This window comes from Lissotriton helveticus, chromosome 3_2 (assembly GCF_964261635.1).
Source record: "Lissotriton helveticus chromosome 3_2, aLisHel1.1, whole genome shotgun sequence".
Classification (NCBI taxonomy): domain Eukaryota; kingdom Metazoa; phylum Chordata; class Amphibia; order Caudata; family Salamandridae; genus Lissotriton; species Lissotriton helveticus.
The window spans coordinates 245,019,176-245,040,784 of NC_136062.1; the positions used below are offsets into that span (position 1 = coordinate 245,019,176).

Genomic DNA, 21,609 nt, shown 5'->3' on the forward strand with positions numbered 1-21,609 from the left:
CCTCTGGTTATCATAATACTGTGACTTCATGACATGGTGAAACAAGTATTTGCATTGCAATAGGTCTTGCTTTTTGAGAGAGTTTAAGCTATTGGCATTGAAAATGACAATGCCTTTTATTTATCTGTTTTGATAATTAACACATACATAAAAGGCTTTGCTATGTACAATGCCAATAGCTCAAACTCTTGTAAATGCGAGACTTATTTCATTTCAAAGAAGCGCCCGCCGTTGTCCCGGATTGCTTGGATAGTGGAAGCGTGCATGGGAATCTGGGGACCACGGTTCGATCCCCGGCTCCGGCGGCAGGTTAGCCCAGCACCATGTGACTCTGGGCAATAGCTCGCTTAATCTTCCCGACGGCCCCCAGCGCCTAGAGACCCTTACGGGTGATTGTGCGCTTTACAAATGTGGACTTTCTTGCTGAATGTTGCAGGAAAGCATGTCGTACCTGCAGTAGGAGAAACACATTAAAAAGTAGTGCTTAAGGACTAAATAAGACAAACTGTGTAACAACAGAAGTAAAAGGGCCAGTCCTTATGGAAGGTTACAAATGAAGACCAGGTTATATAAGGAGGGACTAACAAGCCTATTAATGAATCAGAAGCCAGCATTTACGGAGGACAATGACACAAGCAAATGACCAGTATGGGCGGAGAGTGGATAGGGCTTCAAGTCCACATTCGAATACAGCATGCCTCTCAGCAGCGCATGCGCTGCCCAGGCTCAACCTAAAAACCCATGGATTGCTGTTAAACTTTTTCAGTCTAAGTCACGTAGTGCAATGCAATATCCTATTACCAGTATTATAATGATAATGATTTATTAACTGTATCAAAACCTAGTTTATTTAAGGAAGGTACAGCTTAAAGGTGAAACTGAACCCAGAACTAACCAATCATATTGCTTAGGCTTTCAGGTTAAAAAAAATGCATCTTATCCTAAACTCTAAAAAAACAAAACAAAAAAAACTGATGGTCTCCTAACGGTTACTAAAGTGAACACGGGGACTACTTTTGAATGTTTCAATTGTATTTTTATCCTGCATAGCCCTTTCTCATTCAAAACATTTTTACAACTGACATTTTTGCTAAAACTAGGCTAACCAATTATATACTCCTAGGCTATGCATTAACACTACCCAACTATGAGGTTCAAGCAAAAAATTCACTTTTTCATCATCAACCTAACATATACTATTGATATTTTTCGTGCCTACTCCTTGTGTGTTGGACTTGAAATTAAATATGCCTAGTAATTTAGGTCTTTTAATTAATCCATATTGTGCTTGCTATTAAAATATGTCGCTAATGGGTATCTCTTTTTCTAATTTTTTTAAAGCACTTTAGTGCTTCCTTCACCTTTGCTTAAACATACATGTTGAGAATCTGAACTAAATGCTGCACTGAGTTATAGGTATAATATAGTTATCTCGAGGTTGTTTGGTTTTGTCTTTGCCTCTCAAAAGTTATTTCCTAGTTTTTTTTTCTTTGACATGATCCATAGCTTGTATTACGAGCTTGTTGGAATATCCCAGCGCTAAATATGTTCAGTCACCAAGTTTTCTTCCTCTGTATACAGACTGTGATTGCTATAGTTTCTCTTAAGTCACAAGAGTTACTTATTAGGGATACTAAATTTGTTTAATTGGATGATGTAGCTTATAATGAAAGATGTTGTTTGTGTCAGTGGGTTTTTTAAATGGACAACATTGAACTTTCCCTTTCTAAACATAAATATCTAGATTTCAAAATAATTGTCCTTTTATTGCTGGAATGTAAATTTCCCTGAAAAAAACAAAAGATAGGAGGCTAAACAGGAACAGCTGGTTTAATTAAATGCTGTGGCCGGGAAACAGTCACAGAAATGGGTCTGAGAACTGTATCAACAAACATTTTGTTCTGAGTACCATTATATACAGTCTTTGGAAAACCATAAAATGATGTAGATCTTATTTTAGAAAAAGGAATGCAGGCCTAGTCATGGAACTGTAAATCAGACCACCTGTTAGCAAATGCAGGTGGGTCGCGACACGAGGGCCAGTGGGAGAAGTGTCCAGATGTCCGGCATGAGGAGTGCGTGATCACTGTCTGTACTGTGTTCTGTTTGACTGTATGTTCCTAACTTCATGTGGCTTCTAACTATATGGTGTTATGCAAACTCGTGCACCCCTCCAGCAACATGTGCTTCAGTGGGGCCAATCTCCTGGGACCATAGGGCTGTTGCTGCCTATCAGTGGGACTAATCTTAGTTTTTTTCCTGTTTGCTAGTTTGTACGGCTGGTTACTTGCAACCCCACTTGTGATCTGTCAATCAGTAACCTCAGGCCTAGCTTGCAAGACCTGACTGACCACATGTTTCTTACTCTAGGTTGATGGAAAGATTGTTTCGGGAGATTTCTACAACAGTGATTCAATCTTGTTTTTGAACATACACGTATTGAAGTGTATATAGACATCAATATTAACACTTTGATATATGTAAGTTGTATCTTTTTATGGATTGTCATTTATAAATCTGTGATAGGCTAGCAGTTCTTCTGTAGACCTCTTGAGCGCTTCTAAATCCTACAGCCATGGACACAAAGATGAAATTGTCTTCCCATACAATACCATATAAATCATTCAAAACATCTTTGATATTACCAGCGGAGCCAGCAAAATGTCTGTTTTCTGAAAGCTTGATGTTCAGTGTTCCAGTACTTGAAACTGTTGGTCGACATGGGGAATTATTGTCGCCTTTGTGATCCTTAGGGGGAAAGTATATAACTGGGATAGTGGGTCTTCATATATCAAGATAGTGATATTCATTGTTGTTTAACAGACCCAAGTGAAACCATTTTTCCAATCTTAAGTGTAATTCCTCAAACACATTGTTTCACTATGTTTTCATCAGCTTTTATATAATCGGTCTCTCTGTGTAATGGTCTTAATACCAGAGTCACATTCTATAGATTTCAACGCTACCACGTTGCCGCCTTATCTATTTTGAAAATAATAATGGAGAGACCATTTATTAGTGCACGCATTGCAATTCTCTTTTTACTTGTAAGATTGGAGATATAGATCTCCTTTGACAGATTAAGTCAGTAATTGTTCGCAAGATGATGAAAAACATCAAAAACATTCTTATTCTGCAAATGTGTTGTAAATTAAGATTTTTGGTTACGATGAGTTTCTGAAGTTGTAGTTTCATTAGTGTCAATTGTTTTAGCAGCATACTCTAATTTTTCCATCTGTCCAGATTCAAGACTACAATTTAATTGAATATTCAATTTTTTAAGTTTTTTTTAAATTATTTTTTTATTTTTTTATTTTTATCCTCATTTGCTTTCATTGGCTCCAATCTGTCAAGACAGAAGACTACTGCAGAGCAGAAAATCAGGCAGTGCCTCTGTACTGACTCAGCTTCAGCTGGCGGGGATAATGTAGGAGGGATGGTGAAGAAAACCCCTTAAGTATCAGCTGGCAGGCCGTGAGATTCTAGCATGCAGGCTGCTCTGTTAGACAATAGTGCCCGGAATACCGAGGCCCTTTAAGCAATGACACAACTGTGGCGGAGCCAGAAAGTGAGCCATGTCTGCAATAATCATGGGACCTGGGGGAAAAAAAAAATTATAAAATAACCCAGGTGTCAACATGTCCTCTCCAGCAGCTTCCAAAAGGCTCTTTTCACCAGATTTCCTCCCCTTGCCAAATCAAGTTTCGAGATCTGGAGGATTGAAGAACGCCATTCATAGGTGGGTGGCAAAGCGTCTTTCCAGTGTCTACAAATTTCCCTACGGGCCGCCAGAATGGAGTAAAACACTAAGTTGGAGGCAGCGTTACGAGTTTTTCCACTCAGGCCAAAAATGACTAAACCCAAATCGATAGTGACCTGACAATCCAAAATCGAAGACAATTTACTACTTATGGAATCCCAGAATGGAGTGATTTGTGGGCATTCAAAAAACATGTGGATGTCGGATGCCGCCACCAATCCGCATCTTGGGCAAGAGACAGGCCCTGTCTGGGAAAATTTTGACAGTCTTTGCGGGGAGTAATAAGCTCTGTGTATTGTAAATACATGGTTCCTTCGGAGCCAAGCAGGCTTAACCAAATCCCACAATACTATACATGAGGTTAGCCAAAGTTAATTTTTTAAGGTTATGTTGGAAACACTCAGAATGATTAATGTTTTTAAGATTTAATTCAAAGAACTTCTTAATTTTTAACTTTCCAATGAATCGACATATCTACCTTCGTATTTAATCTACTATATTTTCTATATTTAATACCTTGCGGGGTAAATGAGAAACCCTTCTTTTTTTTATATCACCATTTCATTTTGTGTCAATTTTCCTCTGGGCAAGTTTTATATCACCTCTTCGACTACTTGTCTTTGCAAATCTGTGGTCTTATTTTCATCCCTGTTTATTTATTTCTTCCTTTTTCAGTCCTTCTTTGGCCTCCCTTTTGAGCTTTCTTCTATTTTCCTGATGTCTCTATTCTTTGTATGACCAGGTTGTCATCTTGCCACAAAACTGAAGTGAAGTTTGGAACACAGTATGAGAAAGCTGGACTCGTAGCCTGTCAGCGTAACACAGTCTGTCTGTCTCATGGATGGACTATATGGGGGCTTAGCTTGGAGCACATGCTTCACTCTCCAGGGGCTCAAATGCACATGGAGATATGTTAGTAGGGGTTTGCGAGGGTTTGGGGGAATTCAGCCTCCACAGTACATTAGCGTTCATGAGCAGTAAGGCCCAGTTGCAGAGAGATAATTTGACTTTGGCTTTGCACCATATCGACAATATGTCTCACTAGGTGATTATCTGTTGATGTGTAGAACCTCCAGCCACATGTTGGAACCCTAGCAGAACCTGACCAGTTTTTTATCCTGGCAAATTATATCCTTGCATTGAGCAATGGTAACTCCATTATAATAGCAAAGTCTTTGGTAGACAGCCTTCCTTAATGATCTGCTTAATTCACGCAGTGCTCTCATGAAAACTTTATCCATATACCCAATCATAAAACTTATTGAAACAGAACGCAACTGCCCCTTGACCCATACTCTTTGTGCAGCGTTGCCAATAGCCCATTATGAAGATTTAGAAATGCCTACATTGGCTGACAGTCACATCACTGCTTTACATAACAGTTGTAAAACAGCTACATGTAGTCTGTTTATTCATCTCTGGTCGCAGTAAAAAAAAGAAGCTGAAATTCAGACACTTTCAGCCCCAAAGAAGATAACTTGTTAGAAGTCCTCAACCTGCTTCTTCAAATCCTTTCTAGTTATGCCCAGGTTATGTGAAAGTTACTAAACTGCATTAACTCATCATTGCTCTGCTGAGACTGGCGACATCTTATCCTCAATTTACTTGCACGTTTGGTGGATTTTGTGCGACATCTTATCCTCAATTTACTTGCACGTTTGGTGGATTTTGATCTTTTTTTAGTCATAGTGGATTTTTTTTACCCTCCTGTCTTTGTATGAAGCTGTGGAGTGAATGCACTCTCACTTGTGTTTGCCTGCATTTGAGGCCGTAACCTGGTAGTATAAGAAATTGGGTTGTTGGTTGACTGGAGTGCTAGCTCTGGTCAAGCAGCCACCACATTCCTTCGCAGGGTTAGGCACAAACCAACCATAAATTAACCTGTTTCTGTACCCTCTGGTAGCTTGGCACAGAGCAGTCCTGTTTAACTTAGAGGCAATTTGTAAAGCGGTTGTGCAATACTTCAAACATAATGTGAAAAACGCCACACAAAAAGAACCACTCAACAAGTAAGAAAATAGAGTTTTCTTTAATAAATGAAACGAGAACAAAATGACAGAAATCCAAACAATAGAACTGGAGATATGCAATTTTGAAGATTTTAGTGAAAATAGAGGCTGGCAGAGCACCTTAGGCCCATTTCCTAGGGTCCAGGACTAGGGTGACCCCACTTACCAGGGTAGACTCCTACATAGCAGAGCCCAGGTGCTGGGGTAAGATTGTTGGAGCCTTCTGACCCCGAGGGTCAAGACAGGAGACCAGCCAACTAGCCATTGGAGTCCATTTGGGGTCCTGGGTTCAACAGATGCAGATCCAGTTCTCACCGAGGCAGGAGGGCAGCAGGTCAACACAGTAGGGCAACAGTCTTTCATTATAGCAGGCAATCCTTTCGGCAGCACAGCAGTCCTTTTTTCTGACCGAGCATGCACGAGTCCAGAAGTGTACTGAAGAGTTGGTATCTGAGGTACAGTATTTATACTCATTTGTACCTTAGAAGTGGGGAAAAGGTTCTAGAGGCAAGCCCTTGAAGTTCACAGGTGCCATGCCTCCCTGACTCAAGACTTACTATAGGGGTATGCAGCGTATTGTGTGGAGGCACAACACCGGCTATTCAAGTGTAAGTAGGTCTGTGCCCAGCGCCTCCCTCCTATCCTGCCAGTGGTGGCCCTTCCAGGCACACCTAAGCTCCCTACTCTGTGGCTTTCGAGGAGGAATACACAAAGCCCAACTGTCAACTAGTCACAGCTGTGGGACCCATTAACAGTCTTGAGGCACCAAATGGCTGTGGCAGGTAAAAAGCCTACTTCCTAAATTGCCATTTTAAAAATTATAATTTAAAATCCAACTTAACCATAAGTTAGGATTTTTCATTCCAATACCAAAGACACCAAACAGGAACCGTTTATTTGTTCTTATTTGGAAACTACACTTGTTAAATGTGATAAGGTAACTCTAATGTTATCCTATTGCAGATGTAGGGTTGCAGTAGTGAAAAATGAATTTTAAGAGTTTTTCACTACCAGGACATTCAAAACTAAAAAGTACACTTCACCCTGCTCTCTAGGCTGTGAAGAGCGTACACTAGTGGTGATTTGAATGTATTAAAAAGTTTTGGGCCTGGCAAAAGGTTTATTTTGCCAGGTTGGAATGGTAGTTTAAACTGCACACGCAGTCTGCAATGGCAGGCCTGAGATGTGTTTAAAGGGATACTTCAGCGCGTCACAGAATAAGTGCTGCAGACCCACTCACTAGTACCATTTAATTTACAGGCCCTGCACACAGGTAGTGCCACTTTACTAGGGACTTACAAGTAAATTAAATATGCCAACTGGACACAAGTCAATCCTCTAGATTTTAAGGAGAGAGCACAAGTACTTTTGCACTGTTTAGCACTGGTACAGTGCACAGAGTGCTAAAAGCCAACAAAAATGGGTTCAGAAAACAGTAGAATGAAAGCAAAATGACCTTGCAGAGAGGGCCTAGTCCAACAGGCAGGTTTAACTCTCAGGCAATTCAGGGTTAGTAAAAAGAAGAGCACGATCCTTTCTGGAAACATACGCAGCATCTCCGCAGCAAATCCAATATTAGCTTCACTACAAAGTAAAAGATGGAGTTATGTTGTCACTGTTGTATAAGAATACCTATGCCTATCATTAGGGGCTAAAGGTGTCCTCAAAGTAGTGCTAAAGAAGGTTGTATGATGCAAAATGGTAGGAGAGGAGGGCCTTAAGCTGCCAGTGCTGACCATTTTTGTGTCTTGTACCCTCTCCTTTGAGTAAGCTGTGAATTGTCAGAACAAAGGGAAGTGTAGCACGCTTTTGCTATGGAAAGTCACTTTAGGCTAATGGAAGAAATCCATGTGCTGAGTCTGCAAGAGGAGGGTGGCGTTCAGGGTTGGTGCAAAGGGATGGAAGCCATGACAGTTGAATTCAATCAAGAGTGGTATTGAAACTTCACTGAGGGTAGTAGGTTCTTGTAACTCTGCAGTATGTTTGGGAGAAGATGGGTTCATCTCCCATTTTTAGGTGTCGCCTAGGCAGCGCGAGGGCCTTTAGCATCCACCTTGCGGGAGCGAGCAGCGGCGCGGCCACGTTAATTACAAACATATTGCCGCTGCTCGCTCCCGCAAGGTGGATGCCCCCACAAGCACGAGTGCAGTGCTTCAAAAGTGCAGAACGCTGATCGCGATCGGGTCTGCCCTTGTCTTTCAGCACTTGTTCTCTGTTTTTCTGCCTCCTCCTCCTCTACTCTTATTGCTGCCACATCTCTTTTTTCACACTCTCTCTTTTGTTCTTTATAAGAATATACCCTTCCACATCATTCTTATTTGCTATTCTGCTTTTCTAATTCATCTGTTTTTATCTCTCTCCTTTTCTCGTTTTTTCGCTGCCCTCTCTACTTTGTAACTCCCCTTGCCTTCACTACCCTTCACGTTTCGTTTTTTATAATGAGAAATTCCACCTGTCCAAATTTGGACGTCTCCTCGTTCGTGTTTAGGAGCTGCACGCGCTGCCAAAATCTCCTTAAATAGGTCAGAGTCTCCCATAGAGTGTTCTGGCTTCTGACTATATCTTTGTTTCTGGGATTTCTTGCCATGTTTTCGACTGGAATCCAAAATGTTAAAATTTTAGCCACATTTCTCTTTTTAGGTCTCCCGTTCAAAAAGAAGAGTTGTTTTAGGAGATGCAGAAGCGTGCTGTCGTTGGAAGGTTTATGCCAGGATTGTGTGGCGAGATGTTATCCGGGAAAGTTCTCGTGACTCAGATACGGGGGCATACGAGGGCCATTGCCCCATCCAGACTGTCCCTTGTCATAGCCTCACTCTCAGCTCAGACTCCTGATCTGCCTTCGCTCTCACTCTTGGATTACTCTGGGTTTGGTTGCTGCTGGCCTGGTTTTACCACATCACCAGCCCCCCTTCCGCAGGAAGGAGGATTTACCACCACACCTGTGTGGGCGAATTCCTTGATTTCTTTAGCTTCTTATATTCTATTACCTCTTGGGCTGTATTTCTACACCCTAGGTATTTCAATACCATCCACATCTTTCTCATACGAGGTATTCCTTGACCTGAGGTTTTTAAATATCAATAAGGCCTCCATCGTCTGCTGTATTTATCGCCAGGAAAATTAATTGCTCATTCGTATCTCTCTCATCTCTTGTGTTTATTATATATCTTAGTATAATCAAGGGAGAAAGGATCACTTGTCCTGATCAACCTTAGGTCTGCAGGATGGTTGGGGGGATTTTCTGTCCCAATATTAAGACCCTCAGGCACGTGATGGGTATGGTGGTGTCTTAAAGCGGTATATCTTGATTCTCCGCTTATATCTCACGTGTGTGCATAATCATTAGGTCTACTTAGGTTATGCAGCCTCCACCAGGAGGTATTTACCCAAGGTTGGTGCAGTAGTGAGCCAGAGATAAAAAGACCAAAAACCAGGGAGACAAAAATTTAATAGATCTGGTTTTGGGTCTGGTAAACTCAATAGTAGTGCATCCGGTTTTACTGGTTTATGAGTTACAGTTGCACTTTGAGTAAAGAGGGGGTTAAAAGATTGGTCGACATGTTTCTGCCTCAATTGCCTTATTTCTAGGACTTACGGGCATTCATCAGGACCGTGAATTAACGTGCAAAAAAATATAATACAGTGTTCAGGAGTGAGAAGAAAAAGGTATTGACCTGATCCTATGTCTTGGAGGTCTTATGGTACCTGTAATGAGTAAACACATAATTGTGACACACACACACGGGGTGGGGGAGGGGGGACACACACCCACAGCGGGTTACCGCTGTAAATTTTACCAATAAACAACTACAAAATGGCAATACTTTTAGACCGTTAGTGTTCACTTGAGTGTCAACTCTCTCATCCTTTCTATGCTCAGGCACCGTCCTATAGCATGCTTCCAGAGGGACAGTGTATATTTTAATTTTAAATAGTATCGTGCATTCATATTCATTGTGAACTCTCGTGACACTGATGGTAGTGAATTCTAATCAATTTCTATCAGGGCGAGTGCTGAGATCATTCGACCTATGGTCGTGACATGCAAGGCATATTGCGCGTTTTTGTGAGCTGAAAAACGCCGTTGTCTTAGAGGGCGCCATAAGGCATGCATACGCTGTTTTTTGTGTTGCTAGCGTTTACCTCGCGCATTACTTATGCACACTTCCTTCAGCCGGTAGAGATATTGGAGCGGGCTAAAGGGGGGGTAAATAGAGGCATTAATGTCAAGGCGGCTGTTTTGTACTTGCGGTTTTGAAGACAGGATGAAGTCTTTCTCCTCGCTACCTATTGCGCCTCGTCCTCAGCTTGCTAAGTAACCCGGAAACGAGACGAACCACTTCCGGTTCGGTATGAGCAGAGCAGCGCGCACAACAGCAAGCTGAGGACGAGGCGCAATAGGTAGCGAGGAGAAAGACTTCATCCTGTCTTCAAAACCGCAAGTACAAAACAGCCGCCTTGACATTAATGCCTCTATTTACCCCCCCTTTAGCCCGCTCCAATATCTCTACCGGCTGAAGGAAGTGTGCATAAGTAATGCGCGAGGTAAACGCTAGCAACACAAAAAACAGCGTATGCATGCCTTATGGCGCCCTCTAAGACAACGGCGTTTTTCAGCTCACAAAAACGCGCAATATGCCTTGCATGTCACGACCATAGGTCGAATGATCTCAGCACTCGCCCTGATAGAAATTGATTAGAATTCACTACCATCAGTGTCACGAGAGTTCACAATGAATATGAATGCACGATACTATTTAAAATTAAAATATACACTGTCCCTCTGGAAGCATGCTATAGGACGGTGCCTGAGCATAGAAAGGATGAGAGAGTTGACACTCAAGTGAACACTAACGGTCTAAAAGTATTGCCATTTTGTAGTTGTTTATTGGTAAAATTTACAGCGGTAACCCGCTGTGGGTGTGTGTCCCCCCTCCCCCACCCCGTGTGTGTGTCACAATTATGTGTTTACTCATTACAGGTACCATAAGACCTCCAAGACATAGGATCAGGTCAATAACCTTTTTCTTCTCACTTCTGAACACTGTATTATATTTTTTTGCACGTTAATTCACGGTCCTGATGAATGCCCGAAGTCCTAGAAATAAGGCAATTGAGGCAGAAACATGTCGACCAATCTTTTAACCCCCTCTTTACTCAAAGTGCAACTGTAACTCATAAACCAGTAAAACCGGATGCACTACTATTGAGTTTACCAGACCCAAAACCAGATCTATTAAATTTTTGTCTCCCTGGTTTTTGGTCTTTTTATCTCTGGCTCACTACTGCACCAACCTTGGGTAAATACCTCCTGGTGGAGGCTGCATAACCTAAGTAGACCTAATGATTATGCACACACGTGAGATATAAGCGGAGAATCAAGATATACCGCTTTAAGACACCACCATACCCATCACGTGCCTGAGGGTCTTAATATTGGGACAGAAAATCCCCCCAACCATCCTGCAGACCTAAGGTTGATCAGGACAAGTGATCCTTTCTCCCTTGATTATACTATATCCTTTGGAAAATGAATGGATCAATATTCCATCTCCCCCACTTCTGATTAGAATATTATATATCTTATTCATTAAAATATTACTCGTCTCTCCCTCCTCCATCATTCCTCTTGCGGAATGTAAATGTCATTCAAAACTCCATCATTTGGTGTATTATTACATATGGGACATTTAAATCTCACTCATGTCTCCTCTACTTTCTGTATTTATACATCTAAGGTATTTAAATTTAACTGAAGCCATCCCTAGCGTGCTGTACTTATATTCCTCAGACATTTAAATATCATCATTTCTTCCTCTATTGGATTGATACACCTGCTGGGTTTAAACATCATCTCTCTCGCCTGGAAAATATAAATAAATATATATATATATATATATATATATATAATATATCTATATATATCCACTCACATTTTCCACCAATCTGCCGAACTCGTTGCCTCGTTGGGACCTTATAAGTGTTTAGTTATCCAGCACAATATCCTTGGTGCAACAATATTAACTGTTGCATGGCAAAACACTTATAAGGGCCCTAAGGCGAGACCTATTGGCTATGCCAATGCTTGTTGTTCTGGGGATAGCTTGAGATTGGGAAGACATTGTAACATTGCTAAGGGCAGGGAAGGGGGTTCTTTGTGACTTGTCTGCAGTCTGAGAAGGTGAGTAGCACCGTCACTGCATGTTTTTTAAAATATTTTATTGTGTCCGATTGAGAATGGAGTATATGTACTTCGGATCTGTAATGTGGAAAGTGCCCTGTACTGTTATTTCCAAAGGTTTTGGGGAACAAATGCAGTTGTGGGGAGGGCTGACTGGAGGGTAAGCAATATTTGTACATTGTGTCTGTAGTTCACAGATCAACTTGATGGTGTAGTACATGTATAGTGGATCTTTGGGTTATTCTTCATTTGTATACTGTATTACCAAGGCAGTGAACTATGTCTTCCCATTCCCGGTAGCACTGGAATGGCTTTAACTCCTACACTCAGGAAGGTACTTAATTACCCATAATAGCTGGCAAATCGAAATCTCCTCACTCACTAAAATTCTGCGAAGGCTCAATATCTCTCTTTCCTCTAATGTTAACTTGATTTTATCTACAATTGCAATTAAAGGTTATAGTCCCTCTATTCTAGGTGTGTGATGAATTTGGATCTCTGTTTAATAATTTTGATGGATACATCTTTCTGCCTCACTTTAAGACAATCCTCCCAGACATTAAACTTAGCCGCAATGCTTTCTTTCCCAGGAGTTACTTTCCAGCGCTTCCAGATGTTGCCATGCAGCTTTAGTTATTATTTTAACCCATTGGACATGACCACACTGGGTTTTATTAGATGTGAATCTGCATGCTATTGCCATTTCCCGAAATTTTTTCAACCTTTGCAGAGTGGAAGCAAGAGTGCATCTACAACAATAAGAGTACATAATATGTTTGCATACCTTGATCTTATTATATAAGGCAGTGACCCTTCTGGGGAGGATAGAAGGCAAATAAGAAAATGCAATAAGATTCTGTATCCACCAGAAATATACTTACAGAAGGAGTTCCTCACCTTAAGATTGAGTCCCAAAGTGGTAGCCTCTGAGAGTTGGGAATAAGTAGTGGCAAAAATCAAGGCTCCGGCTTATCGTTTCTCACCCCCCCCCTGCCCAACCACGTGTGGGTAGGTTTAAAGTCGTTGCCCGCCAAGCGGACAGGGTTCCTGCACTAAGGTGCCATTACACGGGAGAAGACCGTTAAAGCCCGCTAGTGACCCTAGTAGGGTTCCACTAGGACACAACAGGACCCTGGGCCCGCTCCTAAGTTTCCAGTGGAAGGTAGTATTGCCCCTACCACTTTGTGTAGCACAGTTTGTACTTTTTAGGTCCTGATGAATTGCTGTAAGAGCATGAAACATGTCGACCACTAGGTAGAATATACACCACTGGATCATTGCACCAGTGTGTAACTTTTCCCCTCACTGTTTTTATTAAGGTAGTTAACCACACCATTAAAATGCTTCGTGGATTACCTAACCTTTTTTAACTATCACCCACCTCTCACGTCTACACTTCACCTGAAGCCCTCATACCCACATGCACCAACTGGCAGAAACAAAAGATCTCTGATAAAGAGCCCCTACATGGGTGCCCGTCAGACATTGCATCGCCAGTCTTACGAGGAGCGAAACCCAGATGATGAAGCATGACACCGAGCTTGCTGGGTGTGTGAGGGTTTTAGTTCCAAGAGGGGAACTTCCCCGTCTCCTCTCTAACTTGGTTCTCCTACTCCCACTCCGTTTGGGTAACTGTGTATGCTCTTTGTTTAACATAGTATCAGGGCTTATAAACTGGACCCCGTAAAAAATAGCCCACCCCGGTTCCTCTCATTGTGATAAAAATCCAAGGAAGTCATGCAGCCCAGCCCTTGGCGTTGAGGCTGTAATGTTTAGAAAATTTATTTAGACATGACTACTAGGCTAACCAGTGAATGTCCGATATGCAAATGCCGCTGGTGAGAACCAAAGAAGCGGTCTTGTCCCTAGTTAAGTGGGCATGAACATCCTCCAGAGAGCCTTTCCTGAGAAATGTTGTAAAGTTACTGCCTCTTTGCCCCACTTGTCTGCTGGGGGCGTCATAAGTGCTAGCTATAAAATGTTAGAAAATAATCTCACTTTGTATGGAAGACCAGTGAAGTGCATGGGACGATCAGATTAAGAAAGAATCTTGCCAGACTGTTGGTGCTGTTTCAGGTCTCATGAATCTCCGCCATGTGAGCCTCTACTGGCTTCTGTCCTCATCCCTGTAGCTTTGCTTGGCCTAAGTCTTTCGACTCCCAGTAGAAAGAACAAAGTTCCATACAAACCAGAGAAAAACAGAGCATTCAAGTGTTAAAGGATTCCTCATGCTGCAAATTTTTGTTTTTTGTTTTTTAGGTTTTTGTTTTGATCAGGAGGATATTATTTGTCCCGATCAATCTCTTGGACCCAATGCATTGATTTATATTTTACAATGCAAAAGAGACTAGGTATGAAAATAACTTTGATCACATGGCCTAACGCACTACCTGTCTTTGCCAGTAATTGTCTTCCTTTTTACCAAGCTCAAGCTAAAAAGGCCAATAGAGAAGCTCATTTTTCATCAATTAGTGACCTTTTTCTCAAATACGTTTGTTTAGCTCCATAGTTGCCAATGATCACTGGATGCCCTATTGACTTCAGTTGAAATCTTTTTTACTATACCTTCCCTTTATTGTTTAACTTCTAACTAACAAAAAGCCGGAGATAATCAGATTCTTTTTAAGTGATTACAGACCACGTGGTTTTTTTTTTATACTTTTAACGCTGATACTATCTGATGGTTTTTTTGGTTTGTATATTTTCAACCCAACACCTTCTGAAAGTCTTAACCATGACCAGCACCACGGAGGGATGAGACTAGGTCTGACTAAGTGCTTTTTTCAGAGCCTTAGATTTGCCTTTTAGAGGGTCTCCTTATCAGGTTTTTGTGGGAGTTTATCTGTGGTACTTAAATGCTCTTTGGTGCCTTTTCCCCTTGAAGCATGTTTGTGCACTTGTCCTGGATGCCGATTCTGTGCGAGGCATGATACAACCGTTTTACCATCACAAACGAGTGTAATAGAAGATGTACCTGTGAATTTACCAGTCTCTCTCCTGTTTCATGATCCTATTTGTATTTTCTCTTCTGTAGGATCCCTCTGTGACACAGCTGACCAATCCGGCTCAGGGCACACTGGAAGAGTTTAATCCCTTCTCGGAGAATTCACGACTGGTAGGTGATACATACATAAAACATCCCATAGCTGAGCACCAATTGTTTCGGTTGAGGCTTTGTATTTTCCCTCAAGTCTCTTCATCTCATTCATGGAGCTGAAATTGTACTGCGACTCACCATGGTGTTGTCCATCACTATTGGATTCTGCACCCAACGTTTTCCTGCAGTACTCCGTGCCTTACTGACCCCTCCTCCATTCTCTTTCCACCCCTCTTCCATTCTCCTTCCACCCTTTAATTTTACTATTGAGCACCCCTTGCACTTTTCATTTGAGACCTCCAGCCTCCATACACTATATGCAACTCTTTTCTCCTTGCATACTTCACACGTCTTTGCATACGACAGCCCCCACATTCGTTTTCTAATACCGTGCATGTAACTCCTTTAGGCACCCACGGGAGCCCCCCCCCACACTCCCATGGATTCTTGCTGTCTAGGTGTGCTTCAGAAATGCAGAATTGGAAGACTGACTCGATGGAGGCCACACCAGTTTTAAGGATGTGACCTTATCTGAGCTGTGATTTGTCTAAGCAGTGCTGTTGGACACGTACTCGCCACTAGAATCATAACTCATTGAGTCCTAAAGCACATAAAGAGAGAGCTGGTGTAATAGAAACGCCTATCTCAGCACATGTACATTCATGTACATTCCTGCATTACATCTGACCTTCTCCCCCCCATGTGGCTAACATGATCTGTCTTTTACATGGTGTGTGTTCAGCATGGTCTCTGCACTTCGGAAGTAAGTTGCCATCATCTTGACTGCCGTAATCCCGTACACCGATGTGAGCACCACAAATCTCACACATACATAAACATTTTCTCTCAATACTTTACCCCCCGCCACCCACACTCTTTCCTTTTCCATTTCTCTTCTCACTCGCTCACTCGGATATAGTGAAATGGACACTCTTTTCACATTCAATGATTTGAGTCCCGAGTAGCACTCACTGCAGTGCATATGAACACTCTATTAGGCTTACTACATCAATTTTCTGACTAATTTTCTTGTCTTTAAAAATATTGTGTCTACTACACATTCAGAAGGTAAGCCCACTGTAATGCTGCTTCTTTTTCATAGACTAATCAAAGACATCTATTATCCCCCTGTGTGTTGTATATCCTTGCCTCTGATGATAGAACCCAAATAAAAAAAAAAGTGGAATAGTTCTTAAGTGTTTCTGTATCTTTACTTTTATAGACCAATCCGGCACAGACAACTGTCCCAGCAACCCAGCCCAATGCTCCCTCTCAACCTGCCGTACTGCAGCCATCTATGGAGCCCAGCCCACAGGTACCTACCCAATGTGCTTTTTTTATTTTTACAAATGAGTTGGTACACAGGTAACCATCATTAGAGTGCCTGCATTAGAGGAATGGGCTGAAATAGGTTAACTGTATTATTCTGTATAATCTTACCGCCTCCGAGGTGGCCAGAGAGCTTCGGGGGCCTAGCCATTTGCATTCTTACTATGTAGGGTTGGTGCTTTAAGATTGTGGTGGGATTTTATTGGATAATCTTAGAAAGGGTATGTTACCTTTACTATACAGCCTTTACCACGTGGTACCTTTACCAGAGCAGACTTTACCACGGAGGTAATTGCCGTCATGTTTAGGTACTTTCCAACATGGGACTTTACCACATAGGCTAAGATTTTTTTTTGTAATGACAAAGGAACTTGTTTGCTTTTGTAAATATTTACAAGCCTACATATGTATTTCTAAATACTTACATATATACATATGTATGTATTTACATTCATATATATACATATACATATATATATATATATATATATATATATATATACACACACACACATTAATTGTCACTTAATAAAAATATTTACGGTTCAGGGGTGGTTAAGGGGTTATTAGAGTGCAGGGATGGGTAGGGGCAAGGGGTGGTAAGTGCGTTTTAAGGTTTAGGGATGGATAAGGGTAAAATTATGTGTAAGGGGCTTTTAGAGTTCAGGGACAGGAATGGGTAATGGGCTAAGGGGCTTTTAGGGTTCAGGTATGGTAGTGGTTAGGTGTTAGGGATAAGTAGTTTTGGGGTTCAAGGGATGGGCGTGGGGGTAAGACCTAGTGAGGGAATTTTGGGGTTGTGAAGAGGTCCTCTAAATATAAATATATATGTATATGTATGTATGTGTATATATATATATATATATATATATATATATATATATATATATATATCTATCACTCCAAATGTCTTCCGTTCACGAAGAAAACCACAGACTACTTCTGGATGCTCAAATGGTGTTTATTTAAGGCACAAAATCAAGTAGCTGCCTACCGACGCGTTTCGCCACTAAGGCTTGTGACCAAGCCTTAGTGGCGAAACGCGTCGGTAGGCAGCTACTTGATTTTGTGCCTTAAATAAACACCATTTGAGCATCCAGAAGTAGCCTGTGGTTTTCTTCGTGAACGGAAGACATTTGGAGTGAGATTTCAGGGTGACCGGCACCCACTCAGGCTCGCCGCAAGCTCGAAACCGGGAACAGACGGAACTGTGGTTCATATATATATATATATATATATATATATATATATATATATATATATATATATATATATATGTATATATATATGTATATGTATATGTATATGTATATGTATATGTATATGTATGTATATGTATGTATATGTATGTATATGTGTATGTGTGTATATATATATATATGTGTATGTGTATATGTATGTATATATATATATATATATATACACTATGTGGCAGTTGGCATTGTGTAGTTCTAGTTAGGACCTAGTTACCATAGAAAATAGATTTTTTGTTTTGCTAATACCTTTGGTGCTGTTTGATAAGTTAATGTACCTCAGGTTCTCTTGGAAAGTTTCAGGGTGATCTGTCAAGTGGGGGCTGAGAAAAGGGGGGGGTGGAGGGGAGTTCCCAATTTGCAATTTTCCATGCAATTTCCATAGGGATCTTTGATTAGTTTAACACCAATACAGAAAAATACAGTTGAAACTGTTGCAAGCATCCTGCTCCTACACGTACCAGAAACTCACCTCAATACCTAAAAAAAAAAAAAAAACCAGCTAGCATCAGTGTCACATTAGCTCTTCATCCTATAGCAAAGTAACCAATGATTAGACAACCTAGAACATGCGACATAGGACCAACTCAGGAATGGTCGGAAGTGAGAACACCCTTTCGCTATACCAGTGCACAACAGGAGTAAATAAGAGACACTGTTAAGGTTAAAATATTTATTTTAACGACGTGCTCTCAGGTGCAGTATCTTTGCCAACATAAGCAGACATATGATTAGAAATAATATGGTCAGCATTGTTACAATTCCATGAAACACAAAGTGAGAAATCGTATTACAATGATGGTGAAAGCAGGTCGTATAGTGCCCAGTTATAACACCCTCCCTATCTAAGAACTATGTTTCATAAACTAAAGAAGGTCTCTTAGGCTTGTTTGGGGGACCCCATTACCTCTCAGCTCAGCAAGAGTAAATCATATCAGGATCAGCAAAAGCTCTCTGCATCACTGGAAAGGGAATATCTTCCAAGTGTATGAAATCATGGCTCAGTGTAATAATAAAGGCGCCAGGATTTCGGTTGGCTCACAGCTGCCATTTCTTGTGTCTAAAAAACGTTAGCCGATCAGTTCGAACAACAGCTACCATGTAATGATAACCTTTACGGCTTCAGCACTCACTTTGCAGACTAGGGTCACGATGTAAGTCTAGGGTTGTTGAAAACAAGCCTTTCCGATGTGAAGACATTCGTGCAGCCTAACTTACAAAAACAGCTATATGCAGTGTGTGCAAAAGCAGCAAAAGGTAAAATGGTGTTTAAACTTCTAATAAGCCATGCTAACATAACGTGTGCAAACTAGGCATAGCCCACACTACACCCTCCCTTGATTGGAGAACGCACAATAAAGGGAGCAATATTTGTAGAACGCAGAGTTCAAGTTCGAATGAGACAGAACAAAGTTCAAAATTTTGCCAAACACGATAATTGGGAGTAAAAATCAGAATTAATAAATATGAAACTTATCAAAACATTCATGGGCGGCCAAGGCGTTGAAAAAACCTCAAAGTAAAAAGATGGAAGAAAAAATAACGCATCAATGAAAAAATCACGAGTCCAGTACGTGTCTATGAAGTAGAAAAAAGTGTCACTTCAGTCCAACAGCGTATAAGCACAGTATGTTGCAACCGCCTCCAATAGGAAGTCGTTATCATCCGTGAACATTTCAGCCATCCAGTTCAGTAATGGAAAGGAACACATATGTTCATCAACAGCCGGAGCCTCTAGCACCATCAGAGGACAACTCAGGTGTTTTTCAAGATAACTGCGTGCCAAGAAGTCATGGGCTTCAGACCATATATTAAATTGCCTAGGACCCCATGGGCCGCTGCGCAGGCCATAATCCCGATACCAGAACAATCTAGTTCATGAGCAACTTAGGGACTCATTAGTAGATCATATTCCGAGTTAGGAGATACCTTATTGCAGAGATACAAATCCAGAGCCCATTCAAAATCGCAATCCAGGCAGTGGAAAACTGGTTGCACGCATGTAAAATATGAAAACCAGAAGGATAAACCATACGCCACGCTCAATGTAGCTAGAGGTAGCAATCCATAGTGTTCAAGCATCCGGTTACGAAGCTGGAGCAGCTGGGGCCGGATGTCGTGGGGCACAGGATGTGCAACCATTTTTCAGCAAGAAAATCAACAGTAGTATACCTGCTCCCAGAGCGAGAATTACCGGGAATCTTCCAAAGAGGCTGGAAAAATTAGAATGGAAAAAATGCCGGTATCACACTAAATATAGTTTGGAATGAGGTCACAAGGCCAGAACGTACTACTTTAAAAAAGTGTGCCAGGCCCGTGGTGGAAGAGGCATTCAATATTGTATGAATCAAAGCACCAAAGTGCAGGGGGCAGATCAGTATTTAATAAGGCATGTAACTCAGTACGAGTGTTAAAAACGTGAAGGACGAATTTTTCACGCGTAGATGTAAGGGCGACTTCTTTCTGGGACAAAAGAGCCCTTAATTGACTCATCTTGTTGAACTCTGCTTTCAAGGTCGGAATAGAAGGCCAGGTGGATACATCGAGCCTCCCATGTGGAGGAGGAAACAGAACATTCTTACAGCAAACAACAATTTGGTAAACAGTAACAATGTACTGAATTTCCGCAAGCATACCACTGCAATCTTTATTATTTAATAACAAATAACTACTGTTTGCTAACAACGTGGGTGTAATAGCCGGGGCGGGGGTGCCTTTCAAAACACACGCCAGATTTGGTGCTGTCATATTACACGAACCGTGCAATTGCAAATTTTGACAGACTGAGGGAGTAGAAGTGCAGCCTTCCCCCTTTAAATAAACTTCCTTTCCTTCCCTTAAGCACCTATATGTAAATGGGAGATTCCACACCTCATGGAGAAAAGCGCTACCTAAAGGCTCAAATCTGCCTATGGCATAGTGTTTCATGCATGCTTCAAATTTGAACAGTGGAAAAGGTAAAGTTATTAACTCATGGATAAGCCAAACTGCAGAATTTCTTTCGGCCACAGAAAATGACACTGGTTCTAATTTTTCGATATGTAACAGAGAAAACGTGGCATCTTTCATTGACATAAATTGTTGTTTAACAGTCCAAATTAAAATGCAGAAATAGCCAAGTGATCTCTCCGACTCATGTTGGAGGCCATCTCTTAGACCTAGTGTGTTCCAATTTTCCCATCAAGGTGCGAAGCGCAGAAAAGGTAACATGGTCGGACCACGATCTCGTCAGATTCTCGTGGGAGGTGGAAAACGTAGGCAGATCTACCCTTGCACTGCCCATCAACCACCCCCAAAGGATCAACTTGGCTGAGTTCGGCCAGGAGCTATTAAAAACTCGCCTGATGCTCACCCCTGAGATGGATAAGATAGTTGATGATTTTAATGGGAGGGTGCTGCAGGCGGCGAATGCATCCACCAAACACGCCACGGTATCTAGGTTCCGGCACAGCCCTTCTCAACCTTGGTTCTCGCCTGAGCTGAGGGTGTTAAATTTGGGGTGTAAAAAGCTAGAGCGTGTTTGGAGGCGTGGCTATAGCTCAGACGCAAAGGCCGCTCTGCGCCTAGCCCAAAAAAACTACTATGCCGCTAGTAAAACTGCCAAAGGGAATTACTATGCGGGGAGAATTGCCAAGGCGGAAAATAACAGCAGAGAAATTTTCTCTATCGTTAAAAGCTTCGTATCTCCTGCTGCCGAAACTACCATACTTCTGTCCTCTGCGCAATGGTGTGATGAGTTGTCTAACTTCTTTATAAATAAAATAGCAAAGATTCAGCAGGACTTACTCTCTGCGTGACCGGCTGACAGTTTAGGGGATGGCCCCCCTACCGGGCCATGCCATCGCGAAACTCAGCAGCTCACGAACTTTGCGATGGCTGCAGAGTGCGATGTCCTGCCCCTGCTTCAGTCCCTCAAATCTGTAGAGACCTCGAACGCTCTGCATCCAGCCCAGTCAGGCTTCAGAGCGGCCTATAGTACG

General features: G+C 41.7%; 1 protein-coding gene across 1 annotated transcript in view; it reads left to right on the top strand.

Annotated features, from left to right (window-relative positions):
* The window catches only part of SCAMP2 (secretory carrier membrane protein 2), a 298,231-nt gene that overhangs the window by 118,285 nt on the left and 158,337 nt on the right, over positions 1-21,609 (top strand). Inside the window, exons 2-3 of the mRNA XM_078685125.1 lie at positions 14,985-15,065; positions 16,270-16,362. Coding sequence (XP_078541251.1) covers positions 14,985-15,065; positions 16,270-16,362 — 174 coding nt within the window. The remainder of the gene's footprint in view (positions 1-14,984; positions 15,066-16,269; positions 16,363-21,609) is intronic.